The following is a 16140-nucleotide window of genomic DNA, read 5'->3' as shown; positions in this document are numbered from 1 at the left end:
CTTCAAGCCTATCAACTCCCGAGATACGGCTGGTGTAACGATGTGATGTGAAATGGCTAGCTAGTTATCGGGGTGCCCGCTGATAGCGTTTCAAACGTCACTCGCTCTGAGACTTGGAGTGGTTGTTCCCCTTGCTCTGCATGGGTAACGTTGCTTCAAGGGTGGCTCTTGTCGATTTGTTCCTGGTTCGAGCCCAGGTAGGGGCGAGGAGAGGGACAGAAGCTATACTGTTACACTGGCAATACTAAAGTGCCTATAAGAACATCCAATTTGAAATACAAATGGTATAGAGAGAAATAGTCCTATAATAACTACAACCTAAAACTTCTTACCTGGGAATATTGAAGACTCATGTTAAAAGGAACCACCGGCTTTCATATGTTCTGAGTAAGGAACTTAAACGTTAGCGTTCTTACCTGGCACATATTGCACTTTTACTTTTTCTTTTCTTTTTTTGCATTATTTAAACCAAATTGAACATGTTTCATTATTTATTTGAGGCTAAATTGATTTTATTGCTGTATTATATTAAGTTAAAATAAGTGTTCATTCAGTATTGTTATTGTCATTATTACAAATTTAAATTATTGGCTGATTTTTAATCGGTATCGGCGTTGAAAAATCATAATCAACCTCTAGTTCCTTTTAACATGAGTCTTCAATATTTCCAGGTAAGAAGTTGTAGGGATTATAGAACTATTTCTCTCTCTACCATTTGTATTTCATATACCTTTGACTATTGGATGTTCTTATAGGCACTATAGTATTGCCAGCCTAATCTCGGGAGTTGATAGGCTTGAAGTCATAAACAGAGCAATGCTTCAAGCAAAGCGACGAGCTCCTGGCAAATGCAGGAAAGTGCTGTTTGAAGGAATGCTTACGAGCCTGCTGCTGCCTTCCACCGCTCGGTCAGACTGCTATCAAATCTTCGACTTAATTATAATAAACACACACATATGAGCCTTAGTTTCCGGATTTTACCATATTAAATGACCTATCATTTTGAAAACAAAACGTTCATCCTTTGTGAAATACGGAACAGTTCCGTATTTTATTGAATGGGGGGCATCCATAAGGCTAAATATTGCTGTTACATTGCACAGCCTTCAATGTTATGTCATAATTATGTAAAATTCTGGCAAATTAATTACAGCCTTTGTTAGGAAGAAATGGTCTTCACACAGTTCGCAACGAGCCAGGTGGCCTAAACTGCTGCATATACCCTGACTCTGCTTGCACAGAACGCAGGAGAAGTGACACAATTTCCCTAGTTAAAAGTAATTCATGTTAGCAGGCAATGTTAATTAAATATGCAGGTTTAAAAATATACTTGTGTATTGATTTTAAACCATAAACATCAATGCCTTTTTTGTGAATGCGTTTGATAAATCATCACCCGTTTGGCGAAGTAGGCTGTGATTCAATGATAAATTAACAAGCACCACATCGATTATATGCAACACAGGACAAGCTACATAACTACACATGGTCGACGATATTACTAGTTTAACTAGTGATTATGTTAAGTGTAATGTTAGCTAGCAACTTGCTCCTTGCTGCACTCGCGTAACAGGTAGTCAGCCTGCCACGCAGTCTCCTCAGAGTTCAATCCCATTGAGCATGTCTGGGACCTGTTAGATCGGAGGGTAAGGGTTGGGACCCCCCCCCCAGAAATTTCTGGGATCTTGCAGGTACCTTTTGTGGAAGAGTGGGGTAACCTCTCACAGCAAATCTGGTGCAGTCCATGAGGAGGAGATGCACTGCAGTACTTAATGCAGCTGGTGGCCACACCAGATACTAACTGTTACTTTTGATTTTGATCCCCCCCTTTTGTTCAGGGACACATTATTCCATTTATGTTAGTCACATGTCTGTGGAACTTGTTCAGTTTGTCTGTTGTTGAATCTTCTGTTCATACAAATATTTGCACATGTTAAGTTTGCTGAAAATAAATGCAGTTGACAGTGAGGATGTTTCTTTTTTGGTGTGTGTGCACAACCGTTCAAATGTTCGGGGTCACTTAGAAATGTCTTTGTTTTAGAAAGAAAAGCAAAAATTGCCCATTTAAAATAACGTAAAATTTTATCAGAAATACGTTGTAAATGACTATTGTTGCTGGGAACGGCTTTTTACATTTATTTTTATGGAAAATCTACAGAGGCCCTTTTATCAGCAACCATCACTCCTGTGTTCCAATGGCATGTTACCTAATCCAAGTTTATAATTTTAAAAGGCTAATTGACCATTAGTAAACACTTTTGCAATTGTTAGCACAGCTGATTAAAGACGCAATTAAACTGGCCTTCTTTAGACTAGTTGAGCATCAGCATTTGTGAATTCGATTATGCTGGCCTTCTAGGCAGAGTTGCAAAGAAAAAGACACGTCTCATACTGACCAATAAAAATAAAAGATTAAGATGGACAAAAGACCAGACACTGGACAGAGGAACTCTGCCTAGAAGGCCAGCATCCCATAGTTGCCACTTCACTGTTGACTTTGAGACTGGTGTTTTGCGGGTACTATTTAATGAAGCTGCCAGTTGAGGACTTGTGAGGCTTCTGTTTCTCAAACTAGACACTAATGTACTTGTCCTCTTGCTCAGTTGAGCACCGGGGCCTCCCACTCCCCTTTCTATTCTGGTTAGAGCTAGTTTGCACTGTTCTGTGAAGGGAGTAGTACACAGCGTTGGTCGAGATCTTCAGTTTCTTGGCAATTTCTCACATGGAATATCCCTAATTTCTCAGAACATGAATAGACTGAGTTTTGGAAGAAAGTACTTTGTTTCTGGCGATATTGAGCCTGTAATCAAATCCACAAATGCTGATGCTCCAGATACTCAACTAGTCTAAAGAAGGCCAGTTTTATTCCTTCATTCAGAAGTTTTTCAGCTGTGCTAACATAATTGCAAAAGGGTTTTCAAATGATAAACTTGGATTAGCTAACAACGTGCCATTGGATCACAGGAGTGATGGTTGCTGATAATGGGCCTCTGTACGCCTCTGTAGATATTCTATAAAAAATCTGTAGTTTCCAGCTACAATAGTAATTTACAACATTAACAATGTGTATACTGTATTTCTGATCAGTTTTATGTTATTTTAATGGACTAATTTATTTTGCTTTTCTTTAAAAAACAAAAATTTCTAATTGACCCCAAACTTTTGAACGGTGGTATGCATGCATGCATACAGTGCCTTCGGAAAGTATTCAGACCCCTTGACTTTTTCCACACAAAAAAAGAATCCTCAGCAATCTACACACACTATCCCATAATGACAAAGCGAAAACAGGTTTTTATAATAAACATTTTCTTATTTACGTAAGTATACAGACCCTTTTGCTATGAGACTCAAAATTGAGCTCCATTGCATCCTGTTTCCATTGATCATCGTTGATGTTTCTACAACTTGATTTACCACCTGTAGTAAATTCAATTGGTTGGACATTATTTGGAAAGGCACACATAATCCTGTCTATAGAAGTTCCCACTGTTGACAGTGTATGTCAGAGCAATAACCAAGCCATGTGGTCGAAGGAATTCTCCGTAGAGCTCTGAGACAGGATTGTGTCGGCACAGATCTGGGGAAGGTTTCTGAAGCATTGAATGTCCCAAAGAACACACTGGCCTCCATCATTCTTAAATGGAATTAGTTTGGGACCCACCAAGACTCTTCCTAGAGCTGGCTGCCTGGCCAAACTGCGCAATCGGGGGAGAAGGGCCTTGGTCAGGGATTTAAAAATACTTTGAAGATAAATACACAATGCAGAGGACTAAAGGTTAAGAGGGAATTAAAGATCAATGGAAATGGTGTGTTTTTGTAATCGGGAATTAATGATCAATGGGTCAGAGACATGGGAGGAATTTGTCTATACATTGAGCCTGAAATAGGATACTTGTTATTTGGGCATTGGTCCAGTTTTATTGCAAGGAATTCTAATTGGGCAACCACGGTCTAGGGTTGGGTTATAAAACTTCTTCTGTGGAGAGAATCACTGAGGACAGGGGAGAATGAACATCTTTCTCTCAGCGTAACATCTATGATTTTTGTCCTCATTGAATATATGTATTTTTCTCCCACTGATTTGCTTTGGGGTCTGTGTTATTGAAGAGTAACATCAACTGCTAACAAGGTGACCAAGAACCCGATGGTCACTAACAGAGTTCTAGAGTTCCTCTGTGGAGATGGGAGAACCTTTCAGAATGACAACCATCTCTGCAGCACTCAACCAATCAGGCCTTTATGGTAGAGTGGCCAGATGGAAGCCACTCCTCAGTAAAATGCACATGACAGCCCACTTGGAGTTTGCCAAAAGGCATCTAAAGACTCTCAGACCATGAGAAACAAGATTATCTGGTCTGATGAAACCAAGATTGAAGTCTTTGGCCTGAATGCCAAGCGTCACGCCTGGAGGAAACCTGGTACCATCTCTACGGTGACGCGTGGTGGCAGCATCATGCTGTGGGGATGTTTTTCAGCGGCTTGTACTGGGAGACTCGGGTTCAGAGAGCTCCTGGATGAAAACATGGAGTCCTTCCAAGTCCTTCCAACAGGACAATGACCCTAAGCACATAGCCAAGACAACGCTTAAGTGGCTTCGGGACAAGTCTCTGAATGTCCTTGATTCACCCGGACTTGAACCCGATCGAACATCTCTGGAAAGACCTGAAAATAGCTGTGCAGCATTGCGCCCCATTCAACCTGACAGAACTTTAGAGGATCTGCAGAGAAGAATGGGAGAAACTCCCCAAATACTGGTGTGCCAAGCTTGTAGCGTCATACCCAAGAAGACTCAAGGCTGTGCTCGCTGCCAAAGATGCTTCACCAAAGGGTCTGAATACTTGTAAATGTGAAATTTCAGTTTTTTTATTTAATACGTTTGCCCAAAATTATTAACTGTTTTTGCTTTGACCTTTTGTGGTATTGTGAGAGAAACCAAATGATTTAGTCAATTTTAGAATAAGGCTGTAACGTAATGAAATAGTCAAGCGGACTCCAAAACAATTTCTACACAATGTTTTCAGCATAGGGAAGCCTGATGAGGATAATTTACTTGTGAATGTTTGATAAATTCCTCTTTACCGCTTAAGAGACCCCATTTGAGTATGACTGTCCCTGTGCTGTTGTGTTGTCAGGACCCTACGTGATGGCTTTGGGCCTGACGTCCCTGACGAGGGGGTGATGCTGTGCCTGTTGGAGGAGGAGCTGCGTGCCTACAAGGAGGTGGCAGGGGACAGCACTCAGGAGCGCTACAACACCCTGTGTGACTTGCTGGACATCTGCCACGAGGACAGCCACCACTCACACCTGCGTGCCGTCTACCTGTGTGAGATGGCCCAAGTGGTGTGCTTTCAGGATTTCAGTGAACAGACAGACTGGTAGGACAAAATATGCTCTACTGTGGAATGGCAATCCTACTGTAACTAACTTATTCTGCTTCAGATGGACTGATAGGAAACAAATACTACTCAACTGTGGAATGCCAATGCTATTAATATAACTTATACTGACGTGCTTTAGTAGTTCTTCAGCAGTTTATTTTTGTTGCGTTGCCATGGCAGCTCTGCCGTTGATTTTACCCACGAGGCCCTGAGACTGCTGGAGGAGGAGCCAGAGATGGAGGAGAATGCTGATAGGCTGAAGGACGACAAGGCCCACGCCTCTCTGTGGCTGTATGTCTGCACCCTGGAGAAGAACCTGCAGGAGGTGGGTGGTAATGTGTTTGAAGAGATTTAATTTCTCATTATTCATGACATCTAGATTTCACCCCGTTACATTTTAATCTTAAATTTGACATTGTAATTGCTAGCCTTTTGTTTCTTGTATATTCTCAGTTGAACAGATTACGTGTGGTTCTAGATGTTTTGATAGCCTGTTTATTGATTCGCTGCCATTTTTATATGAACCACTCTTCCCTTGACCAGGCCATAGATAAGGAGAAGAGGCTGCAGAATGTGCGGCAGCAGGCAGGGGGCGACACCAACCCTGTGGAGACCAATGACCTAGATTACGAGGACAAGCAGAAGCAGCAGGACAGCAACCTGGTGTACGAGGGCCTGCGCTTCAATCTTGCTGCTGAGAGCAGTAAGGATCTTCTTTCACTTCCCAATCATCCTTGTCCAGTAGAGCTCGTTTAGATTGACGTTCACTGTATTCTTTACATTGTAAGTATTTGGCTCATACACCATGCAGTTAGAATCCACCACATTGTCAGTGTATGAGTCTGTATGGCAGGTTGACCATTGCTGTTTCTCACTCAGTAACGAGTGAATTACTGAGTGTGTGTTTTTCTCTACTCAGAGTTGAGCCAACCTCTTGACAAGGCTCTTGGGGAGTGGGCCTCTCTACTGCAGAGGAACGAGCTGCCCTCTGTAAAGAACCCTAAACTGACCTGCACCTCCATCGCCCTCACTGCTGCCCTCTACAAACTCATGGGCAAGGTAACACTAACACCCAAAGCTTCTACACACTGTAGTCCTTGACAGGGCTAGTATTTACTTCCTAGTATCTACTTCCTGTTCCAGCCCATATGACTGGCCCTTCATATATCCATCTTCCAGTGTTTTTCATTAATGCCAACTGTTGGCTAATCAGCCTGTTCCCACAGTTGTGTGAAGTTGGCTGGATGTCCTTTTGGTGGTAGACCATTCTTGATACACATTGAAAACTGTTGAGTGTGAAAAACTCAGTGGTGTTGCAGTTCTTGACACACTCAAACCGGTGCGCTTAACACCTACTGCCATACTGTTTAAAGGAACTTAAATATTTTGTCTTGCCCATTCACCCTCAATGGCACACATACACAATCTATGTCTCAAGGCTTAAAAATCCTTCTTGAACATGTCTCCTTCCCTTCATCTACACTGATTTTGAAGTGGATTTAATGAGTGACATCAATAAGGGATCATAGCTTTCACCTGGTCAGTCTGTCACGGAAAGAGTAGGTGTTCCTAATGTTTTGTGCACTGTAATACTTCAGTCTATCATTTGAAATGTTTTCAGTTTAACATTGAATTTACTTTTCAAGAGAATGTAGGCTATTTGTCATTTTTTCTGTTTTAATAATACGTCATTTGAAGAACAAACGTGGCAGTTCATATCTTGAAGTGCTTCTACACCTGCATTGCTTGCTGTTTGGGGTTTTAGGCTGGGTTTCTGTACAGCACTTTGAGATATCAGCTGATGTACGAAGGGCTATATAAATAAATTTGATTTGATTTGAAGTAAACTGTAAATAAGACTCTAATCTCACGAGAAAAGTTTGTCATCTTACTATGAAAATGATCCTGATCATATAGGCCTAGACCCAGAAGCCACCAAAATAGAGCTCCTTTGGCCAAATAGGTTTACCTCTGGGGGCGCCTGGCTGGCTACTTTTTCTATTTGACTGGCTACTCTATGTAATTTTGGAAAACACTTATCTTCCTCTCCTAGCCTCTGCAGGCCCTGGAGGCCTACCAGTTGGCTTCTGGCCTTTCCTGTCTCCTTGGTGATGCTCAAGGCCATGCCTCCTCCCTGTGCCACTCTGCCAGGCTGCTGCTGGAGCTGGGTGCCCCTGAAATGGCCCAGGTAACCCACCTGCTGATTAAATGTTTATGTTTGAAATTGTAAGCAGTCAGGAACGTCATGTACTGAATGTTACCCTTAGATACTGTGCTCCTTTGTAATGTGTATGTTTATTGTTTTTAACGTTTCAATACTGTGTGTTTTAGGCCCAGCTGGAGGAAGCAGAGAATTGTCTGACCCCCGATCCCAACACTGGGGGCCCCTCCCTTCTCTTTGTGCTGGCCAAACTGCTGAGGGCTCAGCTCTGCTACAGCAAAGGACAGGTAACACACAGAGTATCAGCCACATTACAGAGGGAGCTCACAAAGCGACAGCACAAGTGTTGCTACCATCAGTCTACCCTAAGCCTTTTTTGTCAATAGTCATCCGTTAACTCTATCCTCTTCTCTCTATATCTCCACAGGTGGCACAGGGTGTGCCTTACCTATGTGAGGTTCTGAAAGAGGTGGGAGAGCAAAGGCACTCTAAGAGCTGGTACCTGCTGCGTGCACGGGCACTACAGACCAGTAGTACATACCTGAGTCTGGACACAGCCGCACTGCCACCGGCACTGCGCCAACGCATCACCCAACATGGTCTGCACCCTTTACTACTCTGAGTCTAGACCCTTCAAACTCTGGACCTCAAAGCCAGTTCCACTGCGTTTGTTCATTGTTCCCCTCTAATCAGGGCTGATTTAGACCTGGGACACCAGATGTGTGTGCAGTTAATTATCACGTAGAACAAAACAACAGCAGGCTCTGGACCTCGTAGTGTCGACTGATAGATGGCATGTCATGTTTCATTTGTAAATGTCACTGTTCTTTGGGCACTACAGGCACTACGTTTAGCCGTTTGTCATGTTAGTGTGTGACCCCGTACATTGACTCTGTACCGGAACCCCTTGTATATAGCCTCGTTATATTATGTCATTTTATTGTTACTTTATATTTTCTTCACTCTGTTTCTCAAACTGCATTTTTGGTTAAGGGCTTGTAAGTAAACATTTCACGGTAAGGTCTACCTACACCTGTTGTATTTTGCGCCTGTGACAAATAAAATTGGATTGGATTTGACTGTGTGTTGCAGGGCTGAAGACCCCAGACACTGCCCTGTATGAGAGCCTGAAGCTTCTGTGTAGTCTGCTGGTGACTCTGGTGGGAAACGGCCTGTATGGAGCCTGCAGCAGCACTGACACACGCTTCATAGACCAAGGTACTGTACGGCTGGCAGCTTCCACTTGTTCTGAAGGGTTAAATATTTTTCTCAGTGGGCCTCGAGCTTTTGATAGTTGCCTAAATTAATGTTTTTAATGGTGAACAAGCGTTACGCTTTTTCAAAGATGATCACATTTTTGGGGGGTTGCACCTTGACTTGCGTTGATTGTGTTCCCTCCACTTCTTGCCATCAGTGGCCTTATAGCCGTTTGGTGTCAAATCAACATGACCCAGGTAAAGCTGTAAGACTGGTCTACTTGTGTCTTTGTACTTTTCCCACACGCCCACCATAACCTACCATGTCAGCCCCCATCTGAGGTAGATGCCATTCTATCATCTTTGACCTTTGACCCTCCCCTCCTAGGTGATAATCTGGTGTTGAAGTGGCAGCTACTGTCTGAGCTGCTGGGCTGTTCTGTGAGAATGGTGTCGGCGAGGAGCAGCAGTGGAGCCGTCCATGAGGCCAAGCTCCAGTGTCTAGAGGCCCTCAAACTGGCCACCAAGCTGCAAACTCTCAGCCAGTAAGTGTCTGTCTCGGCTTCCTCCACTACAGGAGGAGTTCTCAAAAGTTCTAAGAAATAATTGAGGCCTAGCCATGTTGTCATTTTTATTTTATTTTTTATCATCACTGTATGTCTAATAAATAAATGTTTGTTTATTTAGTGACAATAACTCTAAAATGTTTTTAAAAATAATTTATTTCCCTGAACCTCCAGTATTGATTGTGTAGGCGTTAGGAAACATATCTGAAGAGATTTCCATACTCAGCCCTAATTGGTTCATAGGATGGTGTTTGAGCCCACCACCTTACCCAGACAAACAGTCATTGGTCTATTATCAGATCATGATGTGGGATCTGATATGTTCCATCCCACCTGAACAGGGTAAAATTCCAGGAATGTTTTCAAACCGCTCTTACACAAAAAGGCATTATCGTCTTTTTCATAATTTCAGTGTTATTTTGACCTCTTGTATGTGCATAATATACAATACATTTTGGGTGTTTCAGAAACTCATATTGTGTGTGTTTGTAGGTGTGCCGAGCTGCTGGTGATAAAGGCTGAGCTGGAGCTGATGAAGGGGGAGAGGGAGGAGTGTGGCTTTGACTTGGACAAAGTCAGGAACCTACTGGAACTCTGCACCGGTACAACTTTACTTACATATTCCAATGACTGTGAAATATACATAATGTTGGTGGAAGCATTTGAGTCTTGCTGCCATTCTTTGTAACAATACCACTGTCAACCCTCTTCTGGACTCCTCTAGACTTTACTAATGGGGCGCAGAAGGCGGAGGTGAGGATCCAACCGAGGAAAGGCCGTAAGGCTCCGAAGCCAGAGTCTCCCCTTCCCAGTGGTGAGGAGGACTGTAAGGCCTTCCTGAGCACCCGCTGGTTCCCCAAGGAACCCATCGAGCGGGACCTGGCCAGCTCCCCTCCCCTCAAAGCCAGGGCCCAGCGCTTGCTTTCTTCCCTGGGCCATGTTGCCGACTGCCAATGCCCCTGCTGCTCTGAGCCCAGCCTGGGAAGGGTGACTGCTCGTTGGGCCACCACACAGGCCGACCTGGCCCTCCAGCTAAGCCCCACTGAGGTCCGAGCCAGTCGTAACCTCCACCTGGCCGCTCTGGCCCGCTGCAAGAGCATCACTGTCAAGTTGGCCACCAAACTGACCAAGCTCTTCCCCCTCAAGACCCTCCCACCTAAACCCTGTTTGCTCCAGGATCTAGTGGCACGGGTGTACCTGCGCATTGCCATGTCGGGTCTGGAGCTAAGGATGGGGAAGGCTGCAGATACCTGGAAAGTCCTAGAGGCTGGTTTGGCGTTTGTGGCCTCCAAGCCCTCTCCGGAGCTGGGGCCCTTGAGGGCCAGGCTTCTGGGGGCCAAAGCCCAGGTCTCCTGTCTGGCCCTGGCCACCCAGAGAGACTGCCCCCCTGAGGAGCTTTTTTCTGCAGCCTGGGCCTGGAACCCTCCGCCCAAAGGAGCTGTGGAGGTGGACCACAAGCCTAAAACACTACCCCCACCTCCAACCCCACTTAAGAAGTCCAAAGACCCAGTGGTCACAGCTGCTAAAGCTAAAGACACCAAGAAGACCAAAGACCACATCCCCAAGATCAAAGTGAGTTTCTCCTCCAAGGGCCAAATGTCTCTGGTCCCCAAAACACCTGTGGTGGTCAAACATTCCAGCGCCAAGTCGTCTGTGGGGGAGCTCAAATCATTTGAATTCAACACAGAGGTGCCCACAGTGGCATGCACCCCCGTCCAGAGGGTCAAGGCTCCCTCCTCTGCTAGGCGAGGAGCAGCCAAGGTCGCCGCTAATCTGCCCTTCCAGGTCTATGAGGAGCTGTCACCATCTCAGGATAAACCACAGCCTGTACCTGCAGCCCCCAAACGCACCAAGAAATCTCGCTTTAAGGTACAAATAGGGGACAGGCTGCAAGACCAGATTATTCGTATCTATAGTTATAATGAATGGATTGTATGCACGGATGAAAATTGGTATGGCGATGTACTTCTTAGTGTGGGTGTTGGCCATAGAGGGTGCAGTCAGGTACTAATTTTTGTCTCCTGGTATAGGTGGAGTTCAGTGATGAGAGTGACACTGAATCCAACCCCAAAGTGGAGCTCAAAGAGAAACCTGTGGTCTCCAAAAAGCGCATCACCTCCACCAGGACACTCCGTGCCCCAAAAGAAGTCTCAGCCCCTGACCCCCATACAGCGAAGGCCCCTCCTAAGAGGGGCAGGAAGAAGGACGCTGCCGCCCCCCTCTCCTGCACCTCCTCTGAGGACGAGCTGGTCGCCTCTGTGTCATCCTCCTCCCAGTCTGCCCCGGACAGGAGAGGCAGACCCAGAAGACAACAGGCTGGGACAGGGGGACACAGTGAGGCGCCAGAGAGGATGAGGACCATTGAAGAGGAGATGGATGGACTTAATATGGACTCCAGTATTGAGGAGCTGAGGGCGTCAGACACCGAGACTGAGGAGACTGGTGCAGCCAGTAAGAGTATTTCATGTTGCTCGTATACTCCATAGACTAGAACTGCCTGCCTTCAAGTCAAGCTCTAAGGAATAGGGACTTGTATTCTACTGTAATTCAATAACTTTTTAACCAATGGTATTTTGCTTATTCTCTGTCTACAGGCATGGTGTTGGACGGCCCAGACACAGACTTTGAGGTCCTGAGGAGAGACTTGTGTGGTGATAGAGAACGAGACTGTCTGTCTGAGCTGAGGCGTGAGGGTCACCCAGGGGGGGCCCTGCAAGCCCAGGCCCAACTCCCTCACTCTAACACTGGGCCTGGTGAGGCTGCTGGCTGCACCTTGTACAGTGACAATGAACATGGTTTTAGGGTGAATAGAAGTGCTCAGTTTGAACCTAACCCTCTTTCCCTTGTTCTACTCTCTCTGTTCTCTCCATAGACGGTCTCTCTGTGGAGGCAGTGCAGTCTTTGCTTCGCTCTGCCTGGTTGGCCCTGCAGCATTTCCCCCCGCCCACCCTCTACCCCCGCCTCTGTGGCCTGCTGGCCCTGTCGCTGGGGCAAAAGGATTCTGTCACTACGGCGATGCTCCACGTCCAATCCCTGGGTGTGACCTCCCGCCATCACATGACACGGCACCTGGCCAATCGCCTCAAGTAAGTCATCATACTTTCTCTGGATCAGGCTGAAAACAACCGCTAGATTACCCCTACTATATTCACAGATCTGAAGGAGCTGGATACATGTGGGTCTAAACCTATAGGAGGCTAGGTGGAGAAATCAACATGTTGCTTACATCATTCTGTCCCCCCCCCCTTTCAATCCTGTGTGCTTAAAGATGAAATGATTCCTTTGCTGTGTCCCTCCTGTAGAAAGCTGAAGAAGAGTTCATCTGAGCTGGCAGACAGACTGGGTTCTCTGAGTCTAGAGGAGCCCTCGAGCCAGACTGGGAACCCTATAGAACAGAGGCTGTCTCAGCTAGAGAAAATCTTCTCCTTCCCCACAGCTGAGCCCTCTGTCTTCCCACAGCAACACTGCCAACAGTTCATCACACAACTACAAGACCTCCCCACCGGTACCACAGGCAGATTTCAATGTTTTATTGTGGCAAGAAAGAATATTGTTAATTTATTTCAGTTAAATAACATTGGTTATCAGGGTTAACTCAGTATTTTGTGATGGAAATTAAATTGTATTTTGAAAAATTAAATGTAATTGACCATAACCCTGAAGTCCACAGCCTGTGCATTAGATGGACTGCAATGGATGTATGGTGTCTTTCTAGTGGCAACAGTGATGTGGTGATACTTTGTCCCCTTTTTAGGGGTGACTGTGTGTGTGCTGTCTGTGCTGGGGGTGCACCCAGGGGAAATGGGGGACACCGTCCTGCTGTCCCGGCTGGAGAGGGACTCGGATCCCATCACCGTCCGCATCCCCACGGCCCAGCGAGAGGTTGGGTACCCACCCACCCCCCAAGCACACATATATTTCTATTATCCTTGTATTCTCTCGCACTCTATTTCTCTCTCCTCTTGCTCTCTAAACCTTTTCTAATTTTCTCAACCTGGGTTCCTACACAGTATATTTAAACGCATGCATTGTGAGTGACTTCTGTCTTCCCTGTGTATCATCAGCACCCTATGAGCTGGTTGGTGCAGGAGATGGACAGTGTTCAGAAGGAGCAGAAGGCTGTGAGCTGTGTGTCGGAGAAGGTCAAGTGGTGGGAGGGGAGGAGGGCCCTGGACACACGCATGGAGGTAAGACTGGTGGGAAGGAAAGTACATCTGGGTTTGGGTGAAAAGAGATCATGTAAAATGAGAGGTTATGTTGCTGCAAGAAGCATATTCATTCCAAAACATATGTTGAAGGAATGCTTATACTGTAGGTAAGATTGAAGGTGGTTATGATAAATAAAGTAAATGCAAAATGGTGTGGTATTGATTACAACATCTCTTTATGGTAATGAGAATGGTATGTCCCTAAACATCCCTTTCTCTCGCTCTCCCTCACTTTCTCTTGCTTTCCTCAGAGGCTGCTGGAGGAGATGGAGGGGTTGCTGGGCTGCTGGCGGGGGCTCCTCCTACCCCTGACCTCTGACCCTGAGCTGTCTGTCCAGGCCAAGCACCTCCAGAAGACCCTCGCTGCCTGGGGGGCACAGACCTCAGAGGAGATGTTGAAGGTGCTGCTTCCACATGCCTTCCCATGTATATCATAGATATGACATTTGTCTATAAAGCCCTTTTTACAACAGCAGTTGTCAGTGCTTTCACCATAACCAGGCCATGACTCCAAAGAGCATGCAGAGGCACATTGGCCAGGAAGTACTAAAATAACTTATTTTAACCCTGTGTTCCAGGCTGTGCTGTCTGCCTCTCCTCTGCTTTCCCAGTCCCAGCTGCAGTGTTTTGCCCAGGGAGTGTGTGTAGAGCAGGGGAAGCAGTGTGTGGACCTTCTGCAGACCGCTGCGGCTGTACTGGCAGAGAGGCCCGAGCCAGAAGGCCACGTGGTGCTCATCTTGGACAAGGTTGGTTTCTCTCGCACTAGTCTTGCACACAAACACTTTCTCCCCACTCTATCAACACTCAAATCGACTCTAGTGTGCCAAGCAAGATCAACGTACAAAGCAAAACAATGCACACTCTTTGTGTAGAGGAGGATTGGGGAGAGTCTTGCATAACGTGAACACATTGCCTGTGAGTGTGACTATTGTGGTAAAGCCAGGTGCAATGTCGGTCTTGTCCTCTCATGCAGTACCTCCAGAAGTTGCCATGGGAGAGCATCTCCTGCCTCAGGCCTTGCTCTGTCACCCGCATGCCCTCTCTACACTCACTGCTGGGTCATTGTGCTCTAAAAGAGGTCAGACCACACACCCATTTGGCCCAAATTTATTCCACAAAGATTAAAGTTGAATACTGATGTCTGCATGTCTCTCCTGGCCCTCAGTCTGACCTGGGTGGTGTCCTGAATGGAGGTGTGGACCCTAAGCAGGTGTTCTACGTGCTCAACCCTGACGCCAACCTGGGAGACACAGAGGAGCGTTTCAAACAGTCGTTCACCAGGTGAGTGCAGCACCAACGACACTGTTTGAGGGCTTTAATTGTCTTCCTCGTCTGTGTCCTTTAGAATTTGATGAATCTCTGACTCTCACTCTGTCTGTCCTAAGTGAACAACATTGGCAGGGGGTGTGCGGTGTGGCTCCTGACCCAGATCAACTGCAAGATGCAGTAACTGCCAAAGACCTCTACATGTGAGTCTAGAAGGAAGTGAAGTGTCCTGTTACGGAGAAGATATATTAGTTATCGTTCACCTGTATGACAGCAAAGCATACCCTACCAACCTGCCTTTAGGCTTAGTTGTCAATTAATTGCCTTATTACACAAACAAATGTAGTTTAACATGAAGTTTGACTGTCTTTAGTGTGTGTTGTCCACTTGTCTTGCATTATGCTAGCTGTGAGATGCTTTGAATTGGTGTCACAAATCACCAGATCTTACTTCACTTGTTTCTGATTACTTGGGTGCTGAAGAGTCTGGCTCACATGCCTCTCACTGTCTCTGTAGTTACGTGGGTCATGGGGCGGGAGCGCGGTTCCTGGATGGGCAGAGGATCTTGAAGAAGGAGATGAGAGCTGCCTCCCTGCTCTTTGGTTGCAGCAGCGCTGCTCTGGCTGTACGAGGGGAGCTGGAGGGGACAGGAATCATCCTCAACTACCTCATGGCTGGCTGGTAAGACTGGTGCACACACACCTGTAAAGATTGAGACACCATGCTTTCTTCATCTTTTTTTTGTTGTTGAAATAAATGCAAATGTTAGATGCTGTAAGGGCATTTCATGTGTTCTGTTTTACTGCCATACACTGACTAAAAGTCCTAGATTAACTTGCCTATCTGTCTCTTCTCTGGCCTGCAGCCCATTGATTCTGGGGAATCTGTGGGATGTGACGGATCGGGACATTGACCGCTTCACCAAGGCTCTGCTGGAGTCCTGGCTGTCTGCAGGTCCTGGGGCTCCACTCCTGGACCACATGGCCCTGTCCCGCCAGGCCACACACCTCAAACACCTCATAGGGGCAGCACCCGTGGTCTACGGCCTCCCCATCCATCTGCGCTAGGATAAGAGGACATCTTGCCAAACACACACAAAGCCATTGATCCCCAACACATGAATTGGATATGATTTTAAACTTGGCTGTATTATCTGCTTCACAGGGCTGCTGCCTTAAATGTCAACTAATGTTGGTGATCCTTTATTTTTTTTATTTTGGATATGGTGAATCGTTTTAGATGTATATTAATTAATGCATTGTGTACATGAATGTATTAAGTCATGCTTGTCAATAAAATGAAGTATTTGCCAAACAATCCCTGTGCTTTGGTGTTGAAAGGAATTGTATGTATGCTCCAGCT

The 16140-nt window shown here is 45.8% G+C and overlaps 1 protein-coding gene across 1 annotated transcript in view; it reads left to right on the top strand.

Moving 5' to 3' along the window:
* The window catches only part of espl1 (extra spindle pole bodies like 1, separase), a 29157-nt gene extending 13062 nt beyond the window's left edge, over positions 1–16095 (top strand). Inside the window, exons 9-32 of the mRNA XM_024378139.1 lie at positions 5136–5378; positions 5562–5706; positions 5925–6084; positions 6301–6440; positions 7435–7569; positions 7713–7829; positions 7970–8141; positions 8635–8760; positions 9127–9283; positions 9797–9906; positions 10029–11173; positions 11335–11755; positions 11899–12057; positions 12177–12390; positions 12607–12809; positions 13059–13186; positions 13369–13491; positions 13764–13913; positions 14091–14258; positions 14486–14590; positions 14678–14793; positions 14898–14981; positions 15295–15459; positions 15644–16095. Of these exons, the coding sequence (XP_024233907.1) occupies positions 5136–5378; positions 5562–5706; positions 5925–6084; positions 6301–6440; positions 7435–7569; positions 7713–7829; positions 7970–8141; positions 8635–8760; positions 9127–9283; positions 9797–9906; positions 10029–11173; positions 11335–11755; positions 11899–12057; positions 12177–12390; positions 12607–12809; positions 13059–13186; positions 13369–13491; positions 13764–13913; positions 14091–14258; positions 14486–14590; positions 14678–14793; positions 14898–14981; positions 15295–15459; positions 15644–15845 (4888 nt within the window). The 3' untranslated portion in view covers positions 15846–16095. The remainder of the gene's footprint in view (positions 1–5135; positions 5379–5561; positions 5707–5924; positions 6085–6300; positions 6441–7434; positions 7570–7712; positions 7830–7969; positions 8142–8634; positions 8761–9126; positions 9284–9796; positions 9907–10028; positions 11174–11334; positions 11756–11898; positions 12058–12176; positions 12391–12606; positions 12810–13058; positions 13187–13368; positions 13492–13763; positions 13914–14090; positions 14259–14485; positions 14591–14677; positions 14794–14897; positions 14982–15294; positions 15460–15643) is intronic.
* The last annotated feature ends 45 nt before the right edge of the window (positions 16096–16140 follow it).

The sequence above is a fragment of the Oncorhynchus tshawytscha genome, linkage group LG02 (genome assembly GCF_018296145.1).
Source record: "Oncorhynchus tshawytscha isolate Ot180627B linkage group LG02, Otsh_v2.0, whole genome shotgun sequence".
NCBI classification, from domain to species: domain Eukaryota; kingdom Metazoa; phylum Chordata; class Actinopteri; order Salmoniformes; family Salmonidae; genus Oncorhynchus; species Oncorhynchus tshawytscha.
The sequence above is the reverse complement of the archived record's forward strand: the minus strand, read 5'-3'. Positions and strand labels throughout refer to the sequence as shown.